Genomic DNA, 25,573 nt, shown 5'->3' with positions numbered 1-25,573 from the left:
CTAAACAGTATGAAGCTGGACTGAAGAATGCACGAGATATTAGATGGTACTAAGTAAAAGATTTAGATTATTGCTAAAATATCAGTTAAAGAAGTGAACATTTCTTACTCCAGAGCACTCAGCTGTGTCCATGGAAAGATGATGAGGTACACAGGTACAAAAAAAGAAGCTGAATGATTTATCTTTGGCACTGATTCTCTTGTATCTGTTACTCTTATTACTATATCTTCTATCTGCACTTTTAGTTTTGTTTTTATTGTTTCAGCATTTGGAGTTTTTCGCCCAATATTCATCACTGTAAGGATCTGATCTTTACTGCAACCACCTGGTGCTACCACAACACACAATCACAAAATTTGTAGTTAATGCCACAATATGCTATTGTGCTCAACAAATTCAGTATTGAAAGATACCATGTTCCAGAGCTGTTGAGAGGCATGCCATTGTCCATGCTGGTTAGACTCACTGCTTACATTGACTTTAGGGAAAAAAATCCAAACAAAATTAGAAAAAAAAACAACCCAAACCAAAAACCAAATAAACAAACAAAAAAGATAAAATATGCTGCTAGTATTTGCTTCACAAAATACAAGTGTTTTCTGAGGACATGCAATGAAATGCATTTTAGCATTTTATGACAGCTCCACAATAGAGCAAGTAAAGATCCTTAAGCAAAGCTCTTGCTCTGACATACTCTCAGCAGTGTTATTCATTAGAATCTGTAAGAGTGAAATCTACATCTGTCGCAGTTCAATTTTAATAATATCAACAAAGAGCTTTTACTCTTCCACAATACAGTTTAAAAACTAAATCTTCCTATTAATTATCAGTGAGTGCAGGCTCTCCAAGGTTGAGTACCTATTTCTGTTTAAAGGTCGACACTAAGTGCTCTAAAATCCACATACTTGCTCAAATTGCCTTGAAATTTGGTGTGCCTCACGGGGATCCAATGTAAGGTTAGTCTCATAAGCTTAGGGTCACATTTGCCTGTGCTTTTCAAGATATAGCTTGAAAAAAAAATCAGCTTTTCCTAAGCAATAAAAATCTGATTAATTGTATTTTCTATTCTTGCATCTCTTTAGTGGATCAAACCACAGCTTTCCACAATGCTCCAGATGTTCATAACATACAAAATTTGGCACCCCGAATAGCTAAGTGTTGAAATTCCTGTTCCAAAGAGACTATAGAACATAACAGGATTCTGAAGTCAATAAGAGCTCCTACCTTACTGACCAACTTTAAAACGAGATGGGTGGTACAAGAGGATGTATAATATTCATTTACTCTATACTTAGTGACAGTTTGCACTTGATCCTCTAAAGGAATTCTGAAAACCACTTGAGTAGCTACTATTAGTAATGCCAAAATCTTTGACAAAGACATATTTTAATATTTGGGGTAAATACAGTTGAAATGTTTATGAAAAATAAACTTACACATATGATTTCTAGCTTTGGGGAACAAGGGAACTAACAAACAGTGAGAACACGGAAGGAAGAGCATTTTAAGGACAATGAGGAGCCAGACAGGAAGGCAACAAGAGTCTGCAAAGAACTTGAGGAGATCAAGGAAGAATTGGGATGTGCAATCCTCAGCTTCTTTTTATCTTCTCTTATGTGTGTTTCAGAGGCTCTTCTGCATTTGTGTCAGGACCTTGTGAAATCCTCTTTGGACTGGTGTCCAAATGTGTGTCCTGTCCACATGCAAGAAACAGAATTTGAAATCTGTGAAAACCAGGCCATTCAAAATAAGCTACCTGCCACTTCACTGTAGGAGCTGGTTAACAGAATGGGTCAGCTCTCACAGATGACTTGGACAAAAGGCACAGGGAACAAAGTTACAGAGGTGGGCTAATAAGATACAATCAAAGTACAAAGAAAGAATCTTATGACTTCATTTCTAAAGGGATATTGGTTTAATGAGACAGGAGAAAGTGCTTGTAAATGATAACTTGGGAGGCTCTATGCTTCTAGGAAAATTACAGAAGACAGACTCACTAATGTTATACCATGGATTTAAAATTCATGTAGCCACCATTTAATTAAAAAAAAAAAGCACAAATGTTGGGCAATGTGTCATATTTGTGATTTCTCTGTTAGTAGGCAGGAATTTCTGATTACATAAAGCATCTGCTTCCTGATGATACTGTGAGGAAAATATGGCATGAGTTGATGACCATACGCTTCATTATTTCCCTGCAACAATTTTTTGAGGGGACTGTCTCAGCTCAGGGCATGTGGTGTCAGACTTATCAGGAGAGAGTAAAGTTGAGCTTTAATGATATTTAAGCTTAAAGTCTTAAACTCATGTGTGTCCTACATATGTAAAGATAAAGGCATCATTCATACTCTATGCAATCTGATTTGTTGGCTTTTACTGAGACCTTTCGGATCAACAGAGTCACATACAGCTCAGTACCACTGCTCCCCACCCTGTCCACTTTAGCCTGTCTATGAATTTTTGGGGGGCTAGTACTATCACAAATGTACAAAAGCAGTTTGTACAATCTTCTATGTGGAACAAGACTTCCATGTATGTGCTACTGTTGTGTATTAACCAGTGAAATATTCTGAGTAGCAATTCTTTCCATAATACATTTGGTTTAAAACATCCCAACACTGTTATTGTAGTCAAGCTCAATTATCTTAGAAGTTCCAGATAAAACAAGTACTTGAAAACACACCAATAGAAAATTACCAAGAGGAAATTTGGCTAGCACCAAAAATGGGTCATATGAGGTTGTGCTTGTACAAAATTCAGCCTAAGAAACTCTTGATAGTGGTATCATTTATTTTAAGTATGACTTTATCTGTCACTGTTTTAGAGAATAGATTTTGAAAATCAATATATAACCTTTTGGGTTTGAACTAATTAGATTTTTAATATTTCATTCATATATTTCCCATGATATATCACATAAAAATCATACCAAATACAAGCTTATCAAGCCATAAATTCATTCCTTTTTAAGTTTTGTCTTTAAGCTCAGTGACTTTTCTAACCTTTCATCACTGTCATCCACATAAAGCCAAATGACTTAGAAAAGCCAAAAGGCATGTAGATAAATCTTGTAACAACTGCTCCATGAAAGAAGGATAAAATTGCATCAACAAGAGGTAGGAAGAGCCTTTTGCAAGACTTCAGTACAGGAAACTTTTTGTAAGGAAGCCACGGCAGAACTGCTTGCCCATCTGTTGCTGAAACACATAGACCTCCTGGCATCATATCAAACAATGTCAGATTCACAAAGGTGCAGGATTAAGGTTTCCTGGAGGTGCTCAGCCAGGACATGGAACCTTTTCAGCCAAGATCTAAGCTTTGAGAAGTAAAAGAGTAAAGGCAGTTTCAGCATATCAAAGTTGCTTAAAAAACCCCAATCTATTGCTTCCCTTCAGAATGTGTCCAGTGTGTTACAAAACATGTGCTGTCCCCTCCTGATCACATTACAGGGAAGGTGAGCTGCTGTTTTTTTAAAGAAGCCTCACTTTAGCTTACATATGCCTGCTACAGCATTCAGGCATTTGAGTCTGCAGGTACTTCAAATTCATAATACACAAGAAAAATTCTTATAGAAGTCAGGGAAACAGCACTACAGAAGTTTTTCTTGCAAACATGAGTATAAATCATGCCCCTGTAACAGCAGACAGCTAGAACTGCAAATGTCCAGTGCATATTTCCGAGAGCGTGCTGCTCCAGGTCAGAATGGCAGTTCCAGGCTGGTGCAAAGGGATTGAGAAGTGCAAGCAGGTGGCACAAAGACAGTCAATACAAACCCAGGTAAGGGACAGAGCCCAGGTGAGAAGCATGCTGCCCATCCTAAAGAAAATCTTAGCTTCTCGTAATTATGTGCACTTAAGAGTTGAATTGACTAGGTGAACTAAGAGCTGTATTTCACCAAGCCCAAAGTGATCATGGCATAAATAGGTTAAGCAAGATGGCCCAACAACTTGGGGAAAAACTGGAATGTTAGGTGTCATCAGAAAAGATCACCACAGCCATCACTCTACTCCAGAATGGAGAGATATACAGGACTGGTACAGAATTAGGACAGAATGAGATCAGGAAAGTCATCCTACTGCTCTTGTTGCTGCCAGAAAGAGAAGAAAACCTTGCTACTTTTGAAAGGAAAAATTGCCTTTTGCAGCACTTGAAGACACGTGGCCTAAACACTCCAGCAGCACTAATTTTCTTTTCAGATCTAGCCATGATATATCAATGCCCTGCCAGATTCCCAAGAAGTGTAATAGTAATTTTACAGATAGTAAAGAAATTTCCCTATGAGAAATAATGTAATAGAGAGGGATGGACTCAGGGACTTCAAAAATACATACTATCTAAAAGCACAGGGTCAGTATGGTGAGACAGAAGATCTTTCCAATTATCCTAGCAACACTGTTCATTAAAGCAAGACCGAACTGGTGGGGATGCAGAGCATCACACAGGTGATACTCCACGCATTTCTGTCAACATTGATGTGATATATAAATTTTATTTAATTATTAAAACTACTGAAGACTATTTTATCACTTATTTTAAGAGAAAGAAGTTCTTAACACGCACCACTTCTGTGCAACTGGGGGTCTCAGGGAAGTCTGTCAGAAGGGCAAAGGAAGGAAGAGTAATGATAATGTGATAATCGATAGTCAACCCCTAACAAGACGGCTAGAGAAGTCATGGATACTGTATGCTTACTGTATGGACACAACAGCTCACAAAGCCAGAAGTCTTTGCTAACCACAGAAATCTGTTGCTCTAGGTAACTACCTACAGGTGAAGTAAGTCCCAGTTTTCTCATTAGAGGTTTTGTTGAACCTCCATTCTCTGAGATTTTTAAGGGCCATCGCTCTGAAAGCAATCCTGGGAAACAACCACATATAGAGAAGTATTCTGCCTTGCCAGAAAGAGGGTGAGAACTGTATGATTAGAAAGGGACAGGCTTCAGTTTCTTTGTCAGCGTGACGACCGTGTGCACTACAGTACAGAGTAAAGCTTCTGAAAACTGTGGGAGAAAATGGTTAGTGTAAGCTATTAACTCCATAATTTTTTACATGTGCTGGGCAAGTACCCTGTGAAATAGCAGGACTCTCTCTGCAGTTACAGGGACTATAGAGCAACCCTCAACAAATGTTTAGACAGGAATCTGTTTTAAATCCTGAAAGCCTGGAATCACTTTATTTAGTCAGCAGTGGGGCAAAAGATGATTTAGAAATAGCTTCCTGGTGTGTCTGGAAATACATCTGTATTTCATCATACAATAGAACCAATATGGCATAGTTCAAATGCAGGAATTAGTTATCTAGATGATGTGTTCATTATAGGTACAAATTAGGAAGCTCCTTTGGGAAGATCAGCCTTTTCTGAAGGTCACTGTCAGGTCAGATTTGTTCCAAAGCAGCTCCTTTTCATAGAACCTGGAACTTAAACACTTCTCTTACGTGCTCAGCATTTCTTCAGCGGAGTTTTTATTTGTGTTTTGCTTTTTAATTTAGGAGAAGTCTCAGACTTAGGCATACTCATTGCTGTCTTTACACAGCTTAAAATGTTCACACTACAGTGTCACACCTGGTGAGAGCTGACACTTGCCACTGCTGTCACTCCCTCTCTGCTGCTGATGAGAGGCTCCTAAGCCTTAGCTGCATGCACCGAGCCCTGTTTCCCCTGCAGCTCTACTCCAGCAACAGGAGACCACATTTTGCATTTCTGAGCAGAAAAGCAGCGTAGCCATCCCTTATCCTTTCCATCCCAGTTGGCTCTCACATCACAATAAAGCAGCATAACAACAGTACAGATAAACTAATGTTCAGCACGAGAAAGTGAGGAGAAGGAAAAGAAAATAGACTACTTAAGCTTGTAATACAGTTTGTGGTTACATGATACAAAAAGATTAAAAGGAACTGTGGTAAGTATCTAGTAAATATAAGACATTTCATTTCAAATCTTGAAAACCTCCTGCAAGTAGAAGGTGTGCAGAAACCAGCTACCTTCCTTCTATTTAATAAGTATGTATTCATATCACTAGACCAAATAGAACTTTATGTCACACAAACCTTGACCAAACAAAATTTTTCTAGATATTCTGCTCTACATTACAATTTATTTGGTGAATTTGTTCAGGATTATGGAAGAAATGACAAATCATTAATGATATACAATTGGCCAAGAAGGCCAATGGCATCCTGGGATGCATCAAAAAGAGTGTGGCCAGAAGGTCAAGGAAGGTTCTTCTCCCCCTCTCCTCTGCCCTGGTGAGGCCTCATCTGGAGTCCTGTGTCCAGTTCTGGGCTCCTCAGCTCAAGAGGGACAGGGAAGTGCTGGAGAGAGGCCAGTGCAGGGCCACCAAGATAATCAGGGGACCGGCTGAGGGAACCGGGGCTGTTTAGTCTGGAGAAGAGACTGAGGGGAGATCTTATTAACATTTACAAATATCTAAATGGTGGGTGTCAGGAGGTTGGGACATCCCTTTTTTTTTTTATAATTGCTAGCAACAGGACAAGGGGTGATGGGATGAAGCTGGAACACAAAAACTTCCACTTAAATATAAGGAAAAACTCTTTCCCTGTTCCAGGCACAGGCTGTCCAGAGGGGGTGTGGAGGCTCCTTCCTTGGAGGGCTTCAAGCCCTGCCTGGACATGTTCCTATGTGACCTGATCTAGGTGAAACTGCTTCTACAGGGGGGCTGGACTAGATGATCTATAAAGGTCCCTTCCAACCCCTACCATTCTATGACTCTATGATATTCCATCAATGACAATTTTAACAAGCAGTAAAATACAGAGGAGAAAGCAAAATACTTGAAAGAATTTTCACTTGATTAAAATATAAACCCCACATTGACACTGAACTGTATCCAAATGTGAAATACTATTTCTGTAGTGGGTTTGAATGTTACCTATCTGTCATGAGATACACCTCTATGAATTAAAATAGACAAATATAACAGACAAGTGTGTTTTGAAGACATTTGTTGTAATCTGGAAATCATCTGGTGCTACAGACAGCCCTATATGCTACTTCAACACTAAGCAAATGCACTTTAATATGGGCTTGCTGGTTTCTTGCTTTCCTTGGAAGTCAATGGTTTAATTAAAAGAAAAAACACACCAACCACCACAAAACAAACAGCAAAACTCCACACAGATACAGACGTTTAGGAGAAAAAAAAATAATCTAAATTGTTATGAATGTTTGTTATGCACCTTGGCCAGGAAATGTCGACACAGATGCAAATTCATTAAAATCTGAGAGTGAGCTTTTTGGTACCTCACACTTCTGCCAAACATCCATTCACTATGTCATCAAACTAATTATCTGTTGTACCTCTTGAAGCACAGACCTGAGATTTGTTTAGAATCCATTTAAACCCTAGGAACAACTTCAATACAGTGATCAAATCAGCAAAAGCATGTGCTTATGCTCTACTTTGAAGTGCTTCCCCTTTCAAAGCAGTAAAAGTTCTTTAACAGTTTATTTTTTCCCCCTTCCTTTTATCATGGCCCATAGTTTCAAGCTTGGTGCAGACAAAAGACTTGCACTTGTAAGGGAGTAGTTTGATATAGAAACTACAAAGGTTCTGCTTTCTTGCAAAACTGCAAAATCCTCAAATGATCTTGTATGTGAGTGTCTATGCCACTTGGGACAGTCCATCACATACCAGCTTGCTTGTAGCACATTATAGGATATGAATGGTTTGGGTTTAGTCTTTTTTTAAAGAAAAAACAGACCTTGCATCCCTTAGCAGTAACTACTAAGACAGAAGAACAACATGCTCAACTCGGACTTTTCAACACATTTGTTTCATCTGCTTCTGTTTCTTGACTCATTCAAATGCCAGCATGAGAAATCACACCAACGCAGCCTTCTATGCATTTATGGGTTTTAATGTGCATTTTGAACACGCTTCTTGATATTTTCATTATACAACCAATTAATGAAAAACCACTCTGAGCTATAAAGAGGAAATAATGTAAGGTCTGACAGATGTTTTGCATGTGTGCTGTATTTATTCACTGTGAAGATGGAAAGAGAAACTGCAAATAATATTTTGTTTATACTCTGCACCTTACAAACGTATCTTGGGGAACCTTCAGGAACATGAATGGAAAAAATCATTGCAGACATTGAAAACAAAGTTCCTCAAAGTTACAGATGTCTCCAACACTCCTGCCCAAGAACAGTAAATAAAACGCTAGGTTTTATTTATCTTTTTACAGTCTCTCTAAACCTGGAATGTAAAATACCTGTTACCCTTTCCCCATTTACTACACTTGGATGTCCTTTGCCTTCTGTTCTCTGGATTTCACTGCATGAATCAGAAGCTGAATGACTATCTCTAGAACCATGCTGCAGAGGCTGAGCCTATCTTTATCAGAGTGTTATTGTTTGCAATTATCTCATACAACCCTTTTGCCCCCAACTACAGAATTCAATAGGGAGATTTTTTTTTTATGCTTTCCCTGTTTAGAAATGACATCTTTGTCTAATCCATAAACCTCTTTCCTCCTTCAAATATTTTGTTAAAAGCTACATTATGCCAGTATTTCTTCTTTATCCATCAGGAAAAAAAATGTCTTCTTTTTACAATAACAAAAACTTTAAAAATCAAGTTACCCCTGAACTTAACCAAACGGCCTTGTACAAAACACCTCAGACTAGCTGATGAAAAGAGTATCATTCTCTTAACACTTAGACACTTCCTTAAGTTCTGCCTTTTTAAATTGAAAATTATGATGTCTTTTTCATCAGCCTTCCTCACATGGCTGCATTACAGCAACAGTGTCACCTAGGGCAGCGCAGCTCTGAGAAGGATAGAGCTCAACTGAAGAAGTTAATTCCTCCGAGGGCTGCAGTGTAGTCCCTTGTGAAGCTCATCAGGAATCACAAGCATAGCTGCATTAAGGCTCTCTGCACTAAGCAGTAGGTTGCTCATGACAGAAACAGCTCACTAGAGAAGATGAGCAAAAACATGGGAGCAGCAAGGTTTTCACAGGGCAAGGTAACTTTTCTGCCATGGACTGACACCAAGTTTATGCTCAGAGTTACTAAGGGCCTCCAGAGAGGCCATTCTCAAAATAGAAAAAAGGAGATCTAGGCAATTACCAAGCACACATACTTATTTAATCAGGAAGCCTGCATAAGAACACTGATGAAATTAAAGCCTTGCATTAGACAAACAAAAAAGCAACACAGTATGAGCAAATCATTGGGAAGGCATTGGGAATTACGTTGTTCTTCCTTTTGCTAAAAAAAAAAAAAAAGCCCATAATAGCACAGAAGAACTTGGGACAAGAAATATGTCCCAAGACCTAGAAATGAACGTCGCTCCCTTGTGCATTTAGCTATTAAAAAGAAGATTTAAAAGTCACAGTGAAATTCCACTTTAGAGTCAAGGAACAAGGCACATGAGAGCTAGAGAATGACAAGATCATTGATAGCTTTAGGGAAACTTTGAGAACTGAGAAACAGAGTGGAAATATTGTTAAAATTAAGCAATTCCAAATCACCTGCTTGTAGGAACAAGTACCTTCTGCATGGCAGTAAAACAGACTGAACTGATTTCTATTTGGATTACAAAGTTATGTTAAACTACTGAGTACAACTGCTATGACACCAGGAACAATGTATATATCCAATTAACAGTATGCTATGGCCGAAATGTTCAGGTCACTGAGTGACAGCATCTATTTTCAAGTTAGGAGCAACTATACAGAGACGGGGAACAAAGTTTCCTTTTACTGAAACAGGAGCAGCAACCAGGCTTGCAATTACCAGCGGTTACACCCTTGCACAGTGCAGTGCAGGCATCTGAAAGGTTTGAACTTCCAGAGATGTGAAGGCTGACAGCTACTGTGGTCATCTGTCCAAATAATCACTGGCTATCAAACTTCACCCTACAGTTTCCTCATCCAACCTAGTTAATGGGGCAAAATCAGTGGTTTGTCATAATGTGGTAGGATGGAAGAGCTGATAGAGATTTACTCTGAAAGATTGCTTTTAAAGCTTGTAAGCAAGAAATTAATCTCCAAACACCTGTAAATCCTTCCTCTGTTCCATACTTTATATTTTGCAAGGCAAATCATAATGGTTTCTAGATATTTTAAGTAACTCCATCAGAAAGATGAAGTATTGGATTTCCTTCCTCTCTCACAGTCGCGTGACTTGACCCTTAATGTCATCCCGTATCTGCTGGCTGGGAGCTTTTGGCTCTGTGTCATCCGGTCTCCTTAAAATTATCTGGCTATTTTTCATGGAGAAAAAAAGTCTAGTTTTCAGTATTCTTTGTAGCCATACCTCTGAGAACATCTATAGTTGGCAACTGGCCATCTTTCCCTCCTGAAAGAGGAAAGAGAGCCTGTGGCAAGGTATGCATTATATAGTTGATACAGTGTTAAGCCATTGCACACACAGTATGCTTTGAAGTCTGTGGTTCTCCAATTTGTGAAGAAAGCTTAGCAGCATTACAGAGGTTTTGAGGCCTGGATTGGTGTTCAGCAGAATAGAGAAGAGAGAGAAGCAAAGAGAAAGACGTCTCTGGAGATTGTCTAGGATTTCTTGAGTATGTAAACAAAGCTAGTACATACCTTCAATGGTTATGCTAAAGAGCTGTTTCAATATTTATGTGAAAAGTAGTAGCATACAAAGACGAGCACTCTTGGAAGGAATGTTTTTTTCTTTTCCTAAAGACATGCCTCTGGATTCCTGCAAGTGATAGTTATATCCTTAAGGGATTTCATCAAATACCTTCCCATGACCATCTGCTTTCCATAAGGCCTTGATCTGATGAACCACTCAACTATGGTAGGTCACTGCAGTGATATAATGACAATGTCAGGGACAGACACAAGGCAGTAAGGCAGCTTTATCTCAAGCAAGCAGAAAAACTGAAGCCATCTCAGCTGAATTCCTAGTTATTTCAGTTACAGTGCTTTATTTTGGAGTTGCTTTTGTCCCCTTGGTGTAATTTTCCAAGTGGGGCTTGACACAGTTTGCAAACACTATACCCAGCATGAGAAAGTCTGTGCATCATTGTTGGTGCTGCTGGAAAGTTCCCTGTGTAACTAAAGAATCCAAAGATGGTCTGGTAAAGAGATTAATGCAGTACATTACACCATAATGCACAAAGAGAAATCAGATGTTTCGTACAAAAGATTTCTAATAACCAAAGTCCTTTTACCATCATGTGCAACTTGCACTCTCCTGTCTGAAGATGGTGGTATAATAGTAATACTTGAGACTTGGTCCTGTTCTTGCTTCACCTTTTCTTCTTACTATGGATGCATCTCCACCAGGGGTTCAGTTCAAACCAACCTTATGCTTTCAAAGCAAAGCTCCTAATTGTCTCCCTTTGTCATGCCTTGGTTTGTGTTACAGAACAGTTATGGAGTTATGAGAACTGACACCTTTTGAAGTGACTGAAGCTATGTGAATGTGAATTTTGAGTGAATGTGAACATATCTAGAAAGATATTTCCTGGTGAGTTGTAGAATATGGATGCTGTTAAGCTGATTTGCCTTTTTCAGCTCTGCACATCAAGCATTACTAAAAACTTACTCTGTGATATACCTAAAAGAGTGAGTAAATACGATCCCTATATCGATGATGGGAAGAGAATCTGAATGTAATGGCCTAGCCAGATAACAACGCAGCATTGGCAGAGCAACTGATAGAAAGCCGGCAGTGTCCCAACTTCCCGCTCTCTTCCCTTCTTAAGCGATGAGATGGAATTGAAATATCAGTAAACGAGAACCATGGCAAGCTACCCCTCAGCAGGCCAAAAGTCCTTTTAATGTCCCAGTGTGGAAGGAACAGTTTATGGCTTTCATACAACCTTTGATGCCCTATTTGCAACTTAGAGAGATGACTGCTGTAATTTGTCCTAATGCCCATCCCCTGGTTTGCTCATGAATTCACAGTTTCACTGCTGTGTCTACATAATACCTTAAATATTGGCAATACAGTCTCTGTTCAGCAGTTAAAGCAAGTATGGAGTGTACTGTAGTAAAACAAACAGCTGTACCCTACACAGAATAGTTCAAACCTCCAAATGAAATACCAAAATGAATCTCTACAGTGCATCCAGCTTTATTGCACAGAGAGATGAGTCCATGAAGACTATATACACAGAAGCATTATTTTTTGATGGAAGTATAGTACTTAGCTTTTAGAAAAGCAGCACTGACTGGTTTTCCTGTGCTCCACTTGTAAGTATCATGTACCCAGCTGTCCCTTTTACACAGCTTTATGTATCGTTCTATGTATTATTTATACTTGGAAAAGGCAGAAACACACACAGGAGTCAGAACCCATTTACATATCAGTTATGTAGTAAGTCATTGATGCTATTGTGTCAAAAATACTTTTGCTTTTTTTTTCAGCAGTCTTATGATTCTTGGAAAATGAAAATAAACTAAAAAATGAAAAATGAAGTTTCAGTTAAGAGATAGTTGTGATATTTCCCCCCAAAACATATCATAGTTCTATATTGAATTAATGGTCTTTTACTTCTGAAGTGACCACTTTTAAAACAGCTGCACATAGTTGTCTTTACTATTTCCAAAGCACTGTCAAGTGTACAGGTATGGAATTAGTGTACTTACATTAAAGAAAATTAAGGCAGAATGCCCATCTGAATTTTATATCACTTTAATAGACAATCATCCTTCATATTTTTCCTCTCAAATGTAAGGAAGCTTGAAAGACTTAAACCAGGTTTAATTTAGTAAGAGAAAATAAGAAGACTGCAACACAGAAAATGACTAAATTATACTCAGTTTAGGGGTTCCACTTTTCTCTTTTGCCTCAGGCTTTTGGGACATTAAGGCCATGTTATAAATCCTGGTCAGTGCTTTTTTCTAAAGAGCAGAAACGAGAGTTTATTAGCATCACAGTGGTTGCCTCAATAATGACAAAACAGTTGCTCATTACTGCTCATTAGATTCATATTAGATTCATTTGCAATAGCAATACATCTTCTATTCATACTCGATTGCAAAACAACAGATATGATTTGACACCTGCTGTAGTACAGAATTCATTAGAAAGTAATAATACAAATAGGAATTCAATGGATGGACTAAGTCTTCTGTCTCTGATGGGTCGAAAATTTGTCATTTAATGTAGAATTTATATAGGATAAATGCCACAGCAGGCAATCAGCGTCTTCAAATCGTATGTGCTCCAATAAAATATCACACAGAAGCAGATATGCAAAGAGTAGACAGACATACAAACAAGGAAATTAGCATTATCATATACAGTGTATTATGTACACAGTAATACACATGAACTGTTTCTGCTTATATCTTTAATACATGAATGTAGTTACTAGTTTTTAAAATCACAGAAAAAAAGCAAAAAAGATACATTTTCACCAAAATAATAAATCAACAAGTAAACAGGTATCATTTTCCCTTGAATTTTTCTGGAACAAACTGAACCCAAGACGTTACTGAAATATTACTTAAATGCCATTGTCTTAACTTACTCAAATAGTGTGCAACCCTGTCTGTATCATTACACTTTAGAAGTGCCAAACTAATAATGGTATTTAAATGGGTTTAAATTTCTAATTTTCTGGAAAATCCCTTGGGAAAAAACCCAAAATTACTTCAAATAACACCAGTTCTTGCTTTATCGTGCAAGGGACGAAAGCAAACCAAATAGGTCTTCATGCCATGAAGTACAGAAGACAGATTGATTCAAAAATTTAGCCATGCATATACTAAAATAATTTACATTATATTACCCCAGGCTTCACTATTACCTCTCATTATAATTTTGATGGTATTTCTCAAAGTACAAAACAAATATCCCCTTTCTGTCCTCTGCTCATATCCTAATTCATCTATCTAATTCATCTAAGTTAGTTAATTCACTACTGTTTATGCAAAGGAGCTTCTATGGGTTTCTACCCCTCAACACACCTAACATTTGAAAAACTGTATCATTTTGTTTCCTCTACTCTGGGGAAGAAATTTCTTCACAACTTCTTTTCAAATCCATTTTTTACAAGAATTGCTTTCCAGTAGGAGAGGTCCTCTTTCAACTCAATTCTTAGTCATAACCTAGTTCTCTTCCCATAGCCAAAGTAAATATCATCACAGTCCTCTGCACGCACCATTTGAGTTAACATTCATGACTTAACACTGAAGAAATATTCAGGACAGTAAAGAGAAATTCTCAATGAAAGACTACCACGTATGTATTCTGAATGTCATAATAAAGGTACTTGATCTGATACAACCTAGAATGAGGCCTTTCTTCAGACTTCTTAAATCACATTGCCATGCCACGGTCACTCTCCAGTTCCCTCTTTTTCCTTCAAACCAGCGGTCTCAAAAAATGTAGCCTCAGGTTTTGTATTATGAAATTCTGTTTTGTTTCTGTTACACCAATAGTCCAGTGCCTCACAACTTGATATTTATCAACAGATTGTGTAAAGACATTTTTACCTTGTTGCTCATGAAATTATTAATACTGAATTAATATTGAATTTAATAGGATATTTAGGAAACTAGGAGCCCTTTTTATGCAATGGGTAATGGAGCACTATCAGGTAAGGACAGCAGTTTGCTTCTCTGGAAACACCACATATCACTATCACATTAGATATATTATACAAAGTATTTACCACTTCACCACTATTTCTAATTAAAACACAAACAAAGCAACCCTCAAAACCAAGAAAACAAAGCACAATGACAGATTGAAAGCAGCCTGTATATTCACTAAAATAAACAGCTTCCCGATTTCTACTAGGAAAGAGGGCACCAGCACTTTGCTCATTTCCTTCTGCATGGGATCTGAGAAATAACAATGCAAATATATTAATATTGCATGGTCAGAGCTCTTTTCTATTAATATGGCATTAATATACTGACCTTTGCACTCCATTTAAAGATCATGAAGATCAATATTTATTCCAAGGTCAGGAAAGAAAAAAAAAAAATCAATCTTGCAGTAAAATGAGTCATTTTTAATATATCCGAGTATCATAATTAAGTTTATACATAAAAAGTAGCATTGAAATGTGAATAATGAATGCTGTGACAAATGAGATTCCCTTCTCTAACAACTTTATGTAGATAATCTAAGAAATGGAAAGCCTTAAGTGACTATATGCACCTTCTTCCTGTATGCTTAGCCAAATTTCTCTTTGTTTCTCTAATGCTTTTTGCATACACTGCTGTATAGGAAAAAAAAAACCAGCTACTGCTTCCTGTAGACCAAGATCAACTGATGTGATACTGCTAAAATTCCTGTAAATTCTTCATCTCCATTGCAAGATATCCTTTCAAAAAGGCTTGGTGTCTAAATAATAACCAGCACAGGAGCTTAGCAACCTTTCTCCTGCTTTTTGGACCAGCGCATCTTTACTTTTATGCCTAGGAAAAAACATACAAGACAACCAGTGGAGGCAAACTACTTGCTTTCTTTGCAAGGCTCTATTAATTTTAACTTCATGCAAAATTTCTGTTTCAGATGTGTTTAAGTTTGATGGGGAGAAGCCTAAATTTTAAAAAAAAGCTTGAAACAATGACAGAAAGAAGAATAGACAAAAAGAGCTGCCTCTGTTGGAAACCACTTCTGACGCATCACTTGTCCCAAAAGGTAGGGCTAATGTTTAACGTCAGGTAATGGCCACAACAATTACTTATACACAGTAACTCTCACCTGAGAATCTCAGTGCCTTAAAAGAAGCCACCCAGGCTTGTTTTAAAATGGAGAAAATGAAACATATATTAAATGACCTCAACAGTCATTAAAATGATGCCAGAGTATGAAGAGTTTTGGTGGAAGGAATCCTGACCCTGACTGGACAGACAGATTCTGCAGCTCCTTTTTTCAGGCTTTTGGAGCTTTTGTTGTCAGAAGGTTTGACGCCATTGCATTAATCCAGTATCATGTAAAACTGATACTACACATTTCAGTGGTAGCAGTATCAAAGTGATGTTTTAAAGGAGACAGGGTAGACAAGTTATACAGGCTAAAGCAGCCCCTCTAGAAGTATGGAAGTCATTCATTCACCCAGGCTACCTGGCATTAAAGCAAATCTCACCTATTGCTATTGTAATCTCCTGTACTTTATTAGAGCTTTTCAAATAATTTGTTTGCAGTGTTACACTTAAGATGAAAGTTACAAGACCTCATTTTTTTTCCTATTTTCTTAAGAGGACTAATTTTCTTGCCTGCCTTTTAAAAGTCTCATCTGTTTTCTTCTGCTCTGTTTAATTGTAAAAGCATTTAATACTTTGAACTTATTGTGAGATACAAAATACAAGAACTGTCTACATGGAAGACCTTAGTCAGGAAGTAAATTATGTCTTCATGCCATCCATATTGAATGTCCATTACTCCTGGATATAGCACATTAACTGACTCATTAGCTATTTCAAACCATATGGACTTAGGTTTGGGTGGGTTGCTCTGATGATATCCTGAGGTGAGCTTCCTAATTATTGTAATTATGCGATCTCAATCATGGGGCCAGTCACACAAAATAGAGTCAAGAGTCTTTAAAATGGGTGTCAACACACCTAAGACAATGACTGAGTTGAGCAACATGCCCCCTGGATGTTGGAGATCCCTTGATAGTACAAAAAGTAATTACTCTAAAAGTTTTAAGACACTGGCAGCCAGCACAGTGACATCTGAACTAGCACAGCAAGCACATGGGACTCCACAGATGCAGGAACATGAATAGATTTCTCAGCAGAAACTGGAAAGCAGTGTGAAACTTGATGCCTTGTTGTCAGTGGTCTTAATACAGAGATGTTACATCTCTAGGGTAAATTTAGCCATGATATTTTAAGCAACAAGGAGATCTGGAGTGGAGGGAGAGAATTAAATGTGGAAATCCTAAAATGTCAGCATTAAATACCACAAAAGTATCGCAATGCAATGGTGAGAGAAGCTACAAGTTAATCATCTACTGTAACAAATGTAAAGGGCTTTGTTCATGTGCCACTGCAAGTTTTCATATAATTCACTAAAATCTTTCATACTCAAGCTTAGTTTTGAGCAAGAAGAAGCAAAAAGGATTTCAATAAATGGAGAACAGACCAAATGTTTAACATATCATGCTTTAGAACAAAAAGCAAAACAAAGTACAGCCTTAGGACAGAGATAAAAATACACAGCATAGGTTTTTGTCACCCTCTAGAACTTATGATAAAAAGATTAGGAATAAGGTAGTGCTTCTTAGCCACAAATCAAGATAAAACTTCCAAAGTTTGTACCTTACAAGATGACTTCCAACTTTTGAAGTGTCCCTTGGGCATATAGAGATCTAGAAAGCTAGATGTTAAGTAGCATCAGCCACCTGTATATGTAGCTAGATAGCACAACTATACATTCAAAAGTTACTTGGATATGTAACCTTCACCTACTGTGCAAAATGAGCTATGCTCATATCTTCAGCCTAGAAATAAACCATTGTATTCATCTAGCAGAAGAGCCAGCCCAGGGTGTTAGCAATGACCACAGGACAACCTAAAATGGAGAGCGTCACCATTTTCTTTTCCGATAATACAATAATGACCAACTTTGCAGAAAAGCCCAGGTTTCCTCATGTTTTATATGTCAGTAAGCACACACCAAGCCAAACAAATTAATCACACCATGAAGATATAAGGAGCACTAAAAAGCAAACACCCAAATAGAGTATCTTCCACCACTTCAATTCTGAGTAATGAAAAAGTACCTACCTGAGCTCCATGAGGGACAGATTCTTCATGGGAAGGACTTGAGGCCATCAGCTAATTGCAATCATGCACCACAAGTAAGCAAAATAACAGTAATTTGGTAGCACTTTCAGTTTTATGCTGACAGAACTTACATATTTTTACTCTTACTAGCGTACCCACCCTTTTCCTATAAGGATTCTTGGCAGTAATGGTGGCTATATCACCTTGAAGAGAAATTGCTTCCATCATAATTAGGCTTTCTTGAAAACAAACCACCAAACAAGAAACAAAACACTCACCTTCATATATATGTAACTCTTTTGGCCATTCATCCCCCTTACATCACATCCTCAAACTGCTAATTTGAAGCAAATGTGAAGAAGCAATGGAGGCTTTCACATGAATAAATAAAGGTCATGTTTCTTGGGAGAGTTACTAACTGGTGTTGATAAGGAGTTTCTCTCAAAAAAAACCTCCAATCAAAACAACCCAAATAAACCCACAGTTGTTTTCTGTTAGCTTGTAGGATATATATCATCAAACTTTCGATAGTACACGATGATTTTTAACGGCACAAGTTGTGAAAGAGCTGTGTGATATTAAAGATAGCTAAGATTTCAGATAATCTTGCATTTGTATGGAATGGAAGCTGTAAACTTGCAATTTCTTTTCTTTTAACAGTATAAGGAAACTTTAATTTAAAAACTGAAGACCTTAAAACTCAATACCTGGGCAGGTATCTGTTGTACAAGTCAAATGGGTGTTATGTAGCCTGACTTAAGTTTTCTAAAACCAGTAACAGTTTGCATGTATTATTTTATTCATTAACAATAAAATAAAGCCTTGTGTATCTATTTTCACTTTTAGCTTTGCTATTAGCCTATAATGGCAATTTTAAAACAGCCTTTTCTGATTATTTCATTATTTCTCAGAAATCAATGAGCTTGTTCTTGTTTTGTGATCTTATCCTTGCTCATGAATAAAAAGCACTAAATAAGCTCAAACCAACCTATATTTCTGAACTGTAAAGTTTGTTACACTGAACTCAAATCTTTCAATCAATGTATTCCACTGACTTACTGATGTTGGAGTATTCTTAATGGTTTTGTGGAAACCTAAGGGAAATTAATTCTGTTTTTTGTGGACTTAAAAATAGGAACATCTAATCTTTAGGATTATGTATCTTTATAGTCATCGATATTTAATCAGATTTTTTTCTTTCCAAACAATTTCTACAAATGTAAAGTCTTTTAGGGTATTAAGTTTTGTGCTCATCATACAAAAAAAAAAAATCCCCCTTAAACTGTATAACCATGTGCAGGAGGCTGCTAACAATCTAATGCTTCCACAGTTATCTGCTAAATATCTAGAAGACAAATGGAAACTTCATCTGATTTGTTTCACTTTCTTATCCTAATTTACTTTTGTGTGCAGGAAAAAATAGCTCAGAAGAAGTAAGCTTTCTAAGACATGCAGTTTACAGTTTAATCATGAGAATATTTCTGTGCAAAAGTTGAGCAAAGAAAGCTTTTTCCTTAAAGAGAAACTGGTTCTCTGATTTCCAGGCATCTTGAAGACAAATCTATCATTATTTGAAGACAATTTAAATTTGTTTAAATTCTTTTTCTTTAATACAAAGATCATTTTTTTGTTTAAAATAACTCCAGCACCTCCCTCCTAGTCTATTTTGACCAGCTGTTGCAAGGGGTGAAACACTTTGAAATGCTTCATGGCAATCTTTGTTTGTTTCATGGCTGGGCTTTGTACTCTCAGTTCTTTAGCTGCTCATTACAGTAATGGTAAAACCACAAAGCCTGCAAAACTGATGAAGCAAAACGAGTTGTCATGTTAAGGCCCTCTCTACTGATGGCCATATATACTTTGCAGTCATAATCTGTGTTACTGCTTCTAAGTTCACTTGCAAATTATGTGGTTGCTGAAGATGTTCTGGATTTTTATTACTCTTGAACCCTTTTTTGTTTTGAAGTGGAAGGACTTTAGTGATGGTGATGCCCAGCGACCTATACCTAGATGTAGTGTGCTGGCTGGATCCTGTTAATGACACAAAATTCACACAAAATGGTGGCTTGTGATCTGAAGTAAGCCCTGTGAACTAGATGAGTAAAAAACCCCTCTTTATGTCGTTTATTACCAGCTCACAAGCTGATGGTGGTGATGGGGCTGATCCACTTTCAGGTCAGTTGCATCTACATTCACCTGAAACAATGGCCGACTGGCCTGTGAGGTGGCCGTTGCCTCTTCTCCGTGCTCTGTGGAGCTGCTGATGGCTTCCAACGCTCCAGGCTGTGCAAATGTCTATCACTTCACCCGGGGTGACTGTAGGAGGTGTTACATGCTAGTTTTGGGTTAAGTATCTATGTTTCTGTGTGTAGAAATGATTCTTGACTGACACCAAAGTCCTGAGGTAAAAATTAAGTGGCTTGCCTGAGATGTGGCACCGTGACAGCTCTGTGATTTTATTACACCTCTTAAAGTCCTTCCTGCACCCCAAACCCGCGTTTTTTACCTCAGGCAAGCCACAGTCTGACCAGTTAATTCTATATGCACCAAAGCACTTCAAAAAAAAAAAAGAAAGAAAAAGAAAACTCCTCACTTGCAAAGTGCAGTCTGAAAGCGGGGACAGCCGAAGCGACGAGGGCTGAGGTGGGCTCTGGCGCTCCAGCTAAACTTCTCCGCTTCTCCCTGAGGGGAAATGCCGGCGCCTCAGGGGGAGCGCTGCGCGAGCAGCCGGCGGGCTGGCGGGAGGCGGGAAACGGCGCGCGACGCTTTCCCTCAGCCCCACCGCGGGCCGCGCCCCGCCTCACCCGGCTGACCCGAGCAGGCCGGCCGCAGGGGAGCCCCGCCTGGCCGAACGGAGAGGGGCAGCTGACGGGAATCCCATCTCGCTGAGGGCCGAAGACGACTGAGGGGAGCAGGTTGGTTGGAGGGGGCCCCATCTGTCTGAGAGGCGGGGAGCGGGTAGGCTTGAGGGGAACCTCGCCTGAGTTGATGAGAGCGGGCCGGCTTCAGGGGAGTTCCTCCTGGCTGAGGGGCGGGAACCGACTGAGGGGAACAGGTAGGCTTGAGGAGAGTCCAGCCTGGCTGAGAGGAGCGGGGCGGCTGAGGGGAAACCTTGTCTGGCTTCAGGAGAGTCTCACTTGGCTGAGGGGAGCGCGTAGGCTTGAGGGGAACTTCGCCTGGCTTGATGGGAGCGGGACGGCTTAAGGGGAGTTCCTCTTGGCTGAGGGAAGCCTCTCCTGGCTCAGGGGCGGGAATGACTCAGGGGAACAGGTAGGGCTGAGGGGAGTCCCACCTGGCTGAGGGAGTCCTGTCTGTCAGAGAGAGATCCAGTCAGGCTGAGGAGAGCAGGCCGGCTGATGGGAGTCCATCCTGGCTGAGGGGAGCAAGGCGGCTTGAGGAAAGTCCCTTCTGGTTAAGGGGGGCGGGGTTCGTCTGAGGGGAACCTCGGCTGGGTTGATGAGAGCGGGCCGGCTTCAGGGGAGTTCCTCCTGGCTGAGGGGCGGGAACCGACTGAGGGGAACAGGTAGGCTTGAGGAGAGTCCCACCTATCTGAGGGGCGTCCCACTTGGCTGAGGAGGGCGGCTGAGGGGAAACCTTGTCTGGCTTCAGGAGAGTCTCGCTTGGCTGAGGGGAGCGAGTAGACTTGAGAGAAACTTCGCCTGGCTTGATGGGAGCGGGACGGCTTAAGGGGAGTTCCTCTTGGCTGAGGGAAGCCTCTCCTGGCTGAGGGGCGGGAATGACTCAGGGGAACAGGTAGGGCTGAGGGGAGTCCCACCTGGATGAGGGAATCCTGTCTGTCAGACAGAGATCTCGTCAGGCTGAGGAGAGCAGGCCGGCTGATGGGAGTCCATCCTGGCAGAGGGGAGCAAGGCGGCTTGAGGAGAGTCCCTTCTGGTTAAGGGGGGCGGGGTTCGGCTGAGAGGAACCTCGCCTGGGTTGATGAGAGCGGGCCGGCTTCAAGGGAGGCCCGCCTGGCTGAGGGGAGTGGGGTGGCTTCAGCGGAGTTTCTCCTCGTTGAGGGGCAGCAACGAATGAGGGGAGCAGCTAGGCTTGAGGGGCGTCCCACCTATCTGACAGGCGTCCCCCCTGGCTGAGGGGAGCAGCTAGGCTTGAGGGGAACTCGCCCGGCTTGGTGAGAGAGGGGCGGCTTGAGGAGTGTCCCGCCTGGCTGAGGGAGCGGCGCGACTGAGGGAGTCTCATCTGTCTGAAAGACATCCCACCTGGCTGAGGGGAGCAGGTAGGCTTGTGGAGAGTCCTGCTTGGCTGAGGGGAGCGGGGCACCTGAGGGAGTCCCATCTGGCTTAGAGACGGGGGTCGGCTGGGGGGAGTGGATAGTCTTGAGAGGAACCTCGCCTGCCTTTGATGGGAGCGGGGCGGCTTGAGGGGACTCCCGCCTGGCTGAGGGGAGCGGGACAAGTGAGAGAGTCCCACTTGTCTGAGGGACATCTCGCCGGACTGAGAGGAGTGGCTGAGGGGAGCAGGGAGGCTTGAGGGGATGCCCGCCTGGCTCAAGGAAGCGGAGCGGCTGCGGGGAATCCCGCCTGTCTGAGGACGGGAGGGCCGGCGGCTGAGGAGTGTCCCGCCCCGCCGACGGCAAGACAGGGCGGGCAGATCCCGCGTCCCGGCCGGGGTTGGTACAGCCCTTCCCCATTCCCCGCCCCGGCATTTCCGCGGGAAGACGGCGACCCGCCTTCTGTTGCTGCGCACGGGAGCTCGCCGGCTGGACCCGGCCCGCGGGAAGTTCCCATCTGAGAAGTTTTTAGCCGGCGCCGGACAGAGGCCGCGGGGTCCCTACGGAGGTGCGTGTGAGAGGAGGGGGCGGTGAGGCCGAGCGCGGGCCGCTTATTACCCGCCTCCAGTTGGCTGTTTGGAGGGGCGGCCGCAGGGAGTGAGCCGTCCCGGCCTTCCGCTCAGCTGAGAGGCGCTTTCGCCCCCGCCCTTAGGGGGATTGCCGGCGGAGGCCGCGGAGAGCGGAGCCTCTGCTGGCTGCCTGTTGGGCAAAAGTCATCGAGAAATATTGTTACCTATGTCAAAAGTCAACTTTTTCTTTCGTTTTTCCCCTTTCAAGGTGCAATGCCGCCCAAGGATCGCGGCAGAGGCAAGCTGCCAATTCCTCTCCCAAGAGACATGATCCTGAAAGACACTGAAGGAAAAGTCTGGAGGCTAGGCAGTCAGATCGGCCAGGGAGGATTTGGCTTGATCTACTTAGGTAAAATACTGGTGGTGGCTAGAAATGTCTTTGTAACTTTATGATATAAGACACAGTGTTAAAAAAAAGTTACTGTTGTTTGTGTGCTGGTGGTTATCTGTGTTGGCAGTGGGGGTTTGTGATGGTTACAGGGCCTTGTGTGTCCTGTTCCAAAGTGTTGCTGATGATGCAGTTTCTTCTCTATGGGCTGTTCAGCTCCATTTGCTGGTTCCTTGTTCTTTATTTGATCACTTATTTGATAGCATATTATGACCTTCTTTGAAACATCAGTGTTTGAAACATTTGAGAGATGCTGTGCACAGATCATACAGGAGATGTTACCATAAAAGACTAGATCTTAGCATGAGCTAAGAAGTATAGTGAAAATATTGCCGTTCAAGGATAAAGGCAGAAACTTGAAGAAGCACTTGAAAGAGTTTAAGAGAGAAGGAACTTGAGGGAACCGGTGATGTGGTGCAGAAAGCAACCTTTACACATGTAAGACAAAAAAGTGTTGTGCTCCTGGATCACTTGGAATATAGCTGTCATTTGTTGTTGCAGTGGATGTACAGCATGTGGCAGTTTCATGCAGATTTGATTAGTTCTGTGCCTGTTCACATGGACCACTGGGGTGATTTCATATATTGTGATGTTTGCAGTTTGGCTCCTGCTGAACTGAGGTGGAAAGCAGTCAGTGGGTTAGTTGAGGAGGAGGAGGAGGATATAGTCTGGGACCCTTGGTATTACTAGCTGGTCTTTTTTTGTAAGTGACAGCATGGCTGAAGAAATACAGTTGCCACTCTTACGGAGTTTGTGTTTGTTTAATCCCTTTTTTCAGAAAGGATACCAAATGTTACAGGTAGCACCGAACTGAAGGCTTAGTTCCCCTTGTAGCTCATTCTACAATTAAAAGAGGAAATGGGCAAGATCTGTCCATGAGTAGTGATGCTGACTGAAGCAGCTTTCTTGTTTTGTTGACCTTTCTGTCTCTATACGTGGTTTATATTACGTGAAGTATACCATTCAGTAGCTTTTTTTGGAACTTGATCCTACAAAAGAGCTCAGCTTTGAGAGTCAAGGGAAGTTAACTAAAAAAACTTTTGAGAGTAAGATATGGATGTTTAGTGCTGAGAGACACTTTCCTTCTCTGTGCTTTATCTGACTAGTTTTTAGTGCGTGTACAGCAGGATGTGACGAGACCACTAAACTTTCAGTGCAAAGCTAACCTAGAAAGAGCTGGTGGGCAAGACAGGAGAGTGGAGACAGATTCGACTGCCTGCCAGATATGAACAGGCCTTTTATAAAAGTAAAGGTTAACTTTGCTGGCAATATATTTTAATAAGTATTTTTACAGTAACGGTGTAAAGATTTTGATGTGCGTTGTTATAGCTTAATTTCCCATTAAAGGTACTCCATACTCCATTAATCTATAACAATGTTCTTGAGAAATTTTACAGTATCACTGCAAAATGTATTTACAAGGGGTGCTTTCTGTGGAAGGTTCTGTTCACTAAATCAAAGCTGCTGAAAGCAATTCACTGACCCTGAGCCCTAGGGTGCAAATAGTATCTTCAGGTGCAGGGCTTTTAAACTTGTCCCTATCTATGTGTTCTGAATGGCCCCACAAATGTTTTCTGTGGCTTTTTGATCACTCCTCTTTCCTGTCTGTGCTATCTCATCTGTTTATTTGTTGACTTATTCCTTCCCTTGGATTCCCTTTCTTTTTTTATCTCAACCAGAGCCGAACCCAGCAGCAGAAGGCTTAGAAATGCTGATTCCTTTGCATGCTCCTGAGGAGGAGAGCTTCCTCTGTTCTCCCAGAAGCAATAGAAGCCATCTAGAGATGTTATCCCAAGCATTGTTTTTATCATAGCAAGAGCAATATGGCTCGGCTCCTAAGCGTCCAAGTAACTATGCTGTGGTAGTTTTGTTTTTCTTACTGGTGCTGATTTACTGTTAGTCACTTCAGCCAAAACAGTAATCCCTTTGTTAAGGAGGAGCAGAATGGACAGCAAACAAGGGAAAATGTGACATATTGGTGGTCTCTTGACTGGCTTGTAGCCCTGTGGAGAACAGTGGCAGTACATTGGAAAATTAAGAGTAGAGGAGGGTGCTACTGAGAGTCTTACATTCTCTCATTTATCTTCCTGATCACAGTCAGTAATTAACACTAGTCTTTATATAAATCATTCTCTAGTCCTGCTGCAAGCACTCTATTAATGCACAATTTGGACTGAAAATTTAAATGCAGAAAGGTCACACAATGTTTTGTTAAGATTCCGCTGTCGCAGTGAAATGTGCTGTGCCCAGCATTATCTACTTGCAGTCTTCTTTCACATGGAAACTGATGGTTCTGGAAAAAAGTCTTTTTAAATATTTATAGACATGCATATTTGTTAGATGGTGTCTTTTTCAATAGAATTTAGTACATGGTAAATGTGCTTTAATTATATTATGTATGTATATTGTAGTGGAACTTTGTAAATGATAGGTGAAAACCAAGTTTTGCATCCATTTTTCATAGCTGGCTTTGCAGCAGATGTTTATATATCTTGCTGTTTGACTCCTGTTTTGCGTGTGTTGTTCTTATATAGGAAGCTTGGGAAAGTATGTATTGATAAGGTCATACTTTAGTTCTGCCCCACTTGGAGATCTGTTACCAATACAGCCAGTATACTGTCCT

General features: G+C 40.6%; 1 protein-coding gene across 3 annotated transcripts in view; it reads left to right on the top strand.

Moving 5' to 3' along the window:
• Positions 1 to 22,402: 22,402 nt before the first annotated feature.
• VRK2 (VRK serine/threonine kinase 2) overlaps positions 22,403 to 25,573 on the top strand; it is a 44,488-nt gene continuing 41,317 nt past the window's right edge. For all 3 annotated transcript variants that reach the window (XR_009818146.1, XM_061989298.1, XM_061989296.1), the window contains exons 1-2: positions 22,403 to 22,501; positions 22,771 to 22,911. Coding sequence is in view for 2 of the 3 variants with exons in the window: in XM_061989298.1 (XP_061845282.1) it covers positions 22,776 to 22,911 (136 nt within the window). In the remaining variant the exon portion in view is untranslated. The remainder of the gene's footprint in view (positions 22,502 to 22,770; positions 22,912 to 25,573) is intronic.

The sequence above is a fragment of the Colius striatus genome, chromosome 2, assembly GCF_028858725.1.
Source record: "Colius striatus isolate bColStr4 chromosome 2, bColStr4.1.hap1, whole genome shotgun sequence".
NCBI classification, from domain to species: domain Eukaryota; kingdom Metazoa; phylum Chordata; class Aves; order Coliiformes; family Coliidae; genus Colius; species Colius striatus.
This window is presented reverse-complemented; position numbering and strand designations above follow the sequence as displayed.